Source organism: Pterocles gutturalis, unplaced genomic scaffold (genome assembly GCF_000699245.1).
Source record: "Pterocles gutturalis isolate BGI_N339 unplaced genomic scaffold, ASM69924v1 scaffold25894, whole genome shotgun sequence".
Classification (NCBI taxonomy): Eukaryota; Metazoa; Chordata; class Aves; order Pterocliformes; family Pteroclidae; genus Pterocles; species Pterocles gutturalis.
Window position 1 is genome coordinate 795 of NW_010133935.1, and position 2,553 is coordinate 3,347.

General features: G+C 57.3%; 1 protein-coding gene across 1 annotated transcript in view; it reads right to left on the minus strand.

Moving 5' to 3' along the window:
* Nucleotides 1-222: 222 nt before the first annotated feature.
* The window catches only part of PTGER2 (prostaglandin E receptor 2 (subtype EP2), 53kDa), a 3,365-nt gene continuing 1,034 nt past the window's right edge, over nt 223-2,553 (minus strand). Inside the window, exon 2 of the mRNA XM_010081419.1 lies at nt 223-468. Within this exon, the coding sequence (XP_010079721.1) occupies nt 223-468 (246 nt within the window). The remainder of the gene's footprint in view (nt 469-2,553) is intronic.

Sequence of the window (2,553 nt, forward strand, 5' to 3'; positions counted from 1 at the left end):
GTGACAGCGATATCCAGGCACTCAGCATCCCTTCCAACCTTGTCCCACTGTATTTTTTGCCCTGTGAGAGACTGCGTTGGATTTTCCAGGGGCTTCCCAGACATGCGGTGACACCCGGCCGGGCCACCCGTACGTATCTGCAGCTGATCCATCTCTTTGTTAACATCTGCTAGGGATGAGCTTCCACCTGGCAGATGTTTCCTGGGACGGTCGCTGATGGATCTACTGCCCACAGGGGTCCTGCCGTGCTGCCAGCTTTGTCTTTGTGGGGGACGGAGTCCGTCTGTCCTGGCTGGCAGGGGTCACCCGGCAGCACAGCACCGAGCGCATGAACCGCAGCACCGGCGGCCTCAGGATGGCGAAGACCCACGGGTCGACGATGGAATTAATAGAGAGGAACCTCAGGGCAAGGAGGTCCCAGTCGTGGTCACCCTCTCCCTTGCTGAACTTGTTCACGTAGGCGCGGATCTACAAAACACAACGGGGAGGAATAATGTCAGGTCTGGGTTTCCAGGAGCCAGCCCTTGGGTAGCTTTTTGGGGAGATTTGGGCTGTAACAGGACATTTTCTGCATCCACCAGTTTTAATGAGCTTCATTTAGTTTCATTTAGCCCTAAGGCAGTTAAGCCAGTGGTGGATCTCACCTTGAAAACCACACGGTAAAAAAAAAACCTGCGAGGTGGAGAGGATGTGGGGTGCAGGACCGCTCCAGTCCTTCCTGCAGCATGCCGACTCATAGCAACTTACAGGGCTTCCTGGACGGGTGACTCAGCACTCCTTACTCATCTGGGTCTAATTGCCACCCTCTCACTGTGGGGGACAGGGGATGCTCGGGAGGGGACGGGAGTGGGGGGCGTGGGAGGCATGAGCATCCCTCCTCCGTCTGGGATGTGTTGGGTACCACCCAGGGATGGAGCATCCCGGGTTGTGAGGTAGCATTGGTGCAGCTGGCGCTGGGGGTTCCAAAGGCCTCCCCAATCTGAGGGGTTTTTTTTGCGGGGGAAGGATTTTGTGATGCTGTGATGCTCTCTGGGTTCGTGTGCCCAGGCTGCTGTGGGCAGCCGCAGCCAGAAGAGAAAGTATCACAGGATGGAGGTACTACAGCATTTGGCAGCTCGATTTGAGATGCTGCCAAAATGCTGCCCAAACGCAACCCCACATGGGAGCCGGGCGATGGGAAAAGAAAAGCTGGCTGTGCTTCTATATAAGACTATATCTGCTACCACATGGCCCATGAGATCTCCATCAGCCGCATTTTCCCACCCCGTCTGCCCCAAGCGGACCCAGAGGACCCTGCCCATGTGTCCCCACCAAGGGTTCTGACTTCATAACGACCACAGCACCCAAACCTGGGCTTTTTCGGGACATGGGGAGAGCTGCCCATCGTGCGTGGGCCCATTGACGAAGCTGAAGTGTCTCTCAGGATGTTGAGTCTGGCTCTTGGGATGCTCGCGAGCTCCCAGACGTTACTGCTCTGGCTTTTCTCTGTAGCCTGGCTCAGCTACAGCCTGTGGTTATTTCCTTTTCCCTTGAGAAAAGAAAGGGAGTACGAAGGGAAAGTTGCATCTGTTTAACTCCATGAGCACAAAATTAGCGCTGGCTATGCTCCTGACCTTCTGCGTCTCGCTTCTAATGGGAGCAAAATGACCTCCCGCTGTGGTGGGCTCACGCACATGGGCAGGGGACACGAGTGACTTGAGATGCTCCGGAGTCTGTGATGCTGCTGGTGTAATACGGCTTGGATGGATGAAAAGCTGCCCTTTGGCGGCGAGAGCCCGGGGCAGGGTCAGGGGGCTCGTTCTCTCCCCTTCCTCACTTGGCTGCAGTGTTTCCACCCCTATTTCTGCTGGACACCTCATGCAAGGACAGGGTATGGGATGCAGGCACGGCCCTTGGGACAAGGGATGCTGTGGCCCATGTGCTGGTCTCCATTCCCAGCAATTGCCCATCTCCACGCCCACACCCTGGTGTTGATGTGGAGGAGTGGAGACCTCCATCTGACGGCGGGGTGGGGGCTGCCTGCCTGTGGCTCCAGGGTCATCCCCCTGCCACAGAAATCTGGGGTAACTCTGCCCACCCAGCACTGGAAACCACTATCTCCAGTCCAGCAGCATCTCCTTCATCCCCATCTTTGGATGTCTGATTTCTTGCTCTGCCACCCCTCACACCTCCGCCATGAGTGCCTGACTCCTGGGAACAGCAGTGATGCCGTGTGGTCCAGGGGAGCCCGGACCCGGACCCTGCCCTGCCCTGGGCCATGCTGCCTGGCCTCAGAGCCTCTGCAGGATGGGAGAGCACCTCTGCTCCTGCCACCCTGTCCTACTGCCACCCCATCCTCCTGTTACCCCGTCTTTCTGCCACACCATCCTTCTGCCATCCCATCTTCTTGCTACCCCATCCTCCTGCCACCCCATCTTCTTGCTACCCCATCCTTCTGCCATCCCATCTTCTTGCTACTCCATCCTCCTGCCATCCCATCTTCTTGCTACTCCATCCTCCTGCCACCCCATCCTCTGCCATCCCATCCTCTGCCACCCCATTCTCTGCTACTCC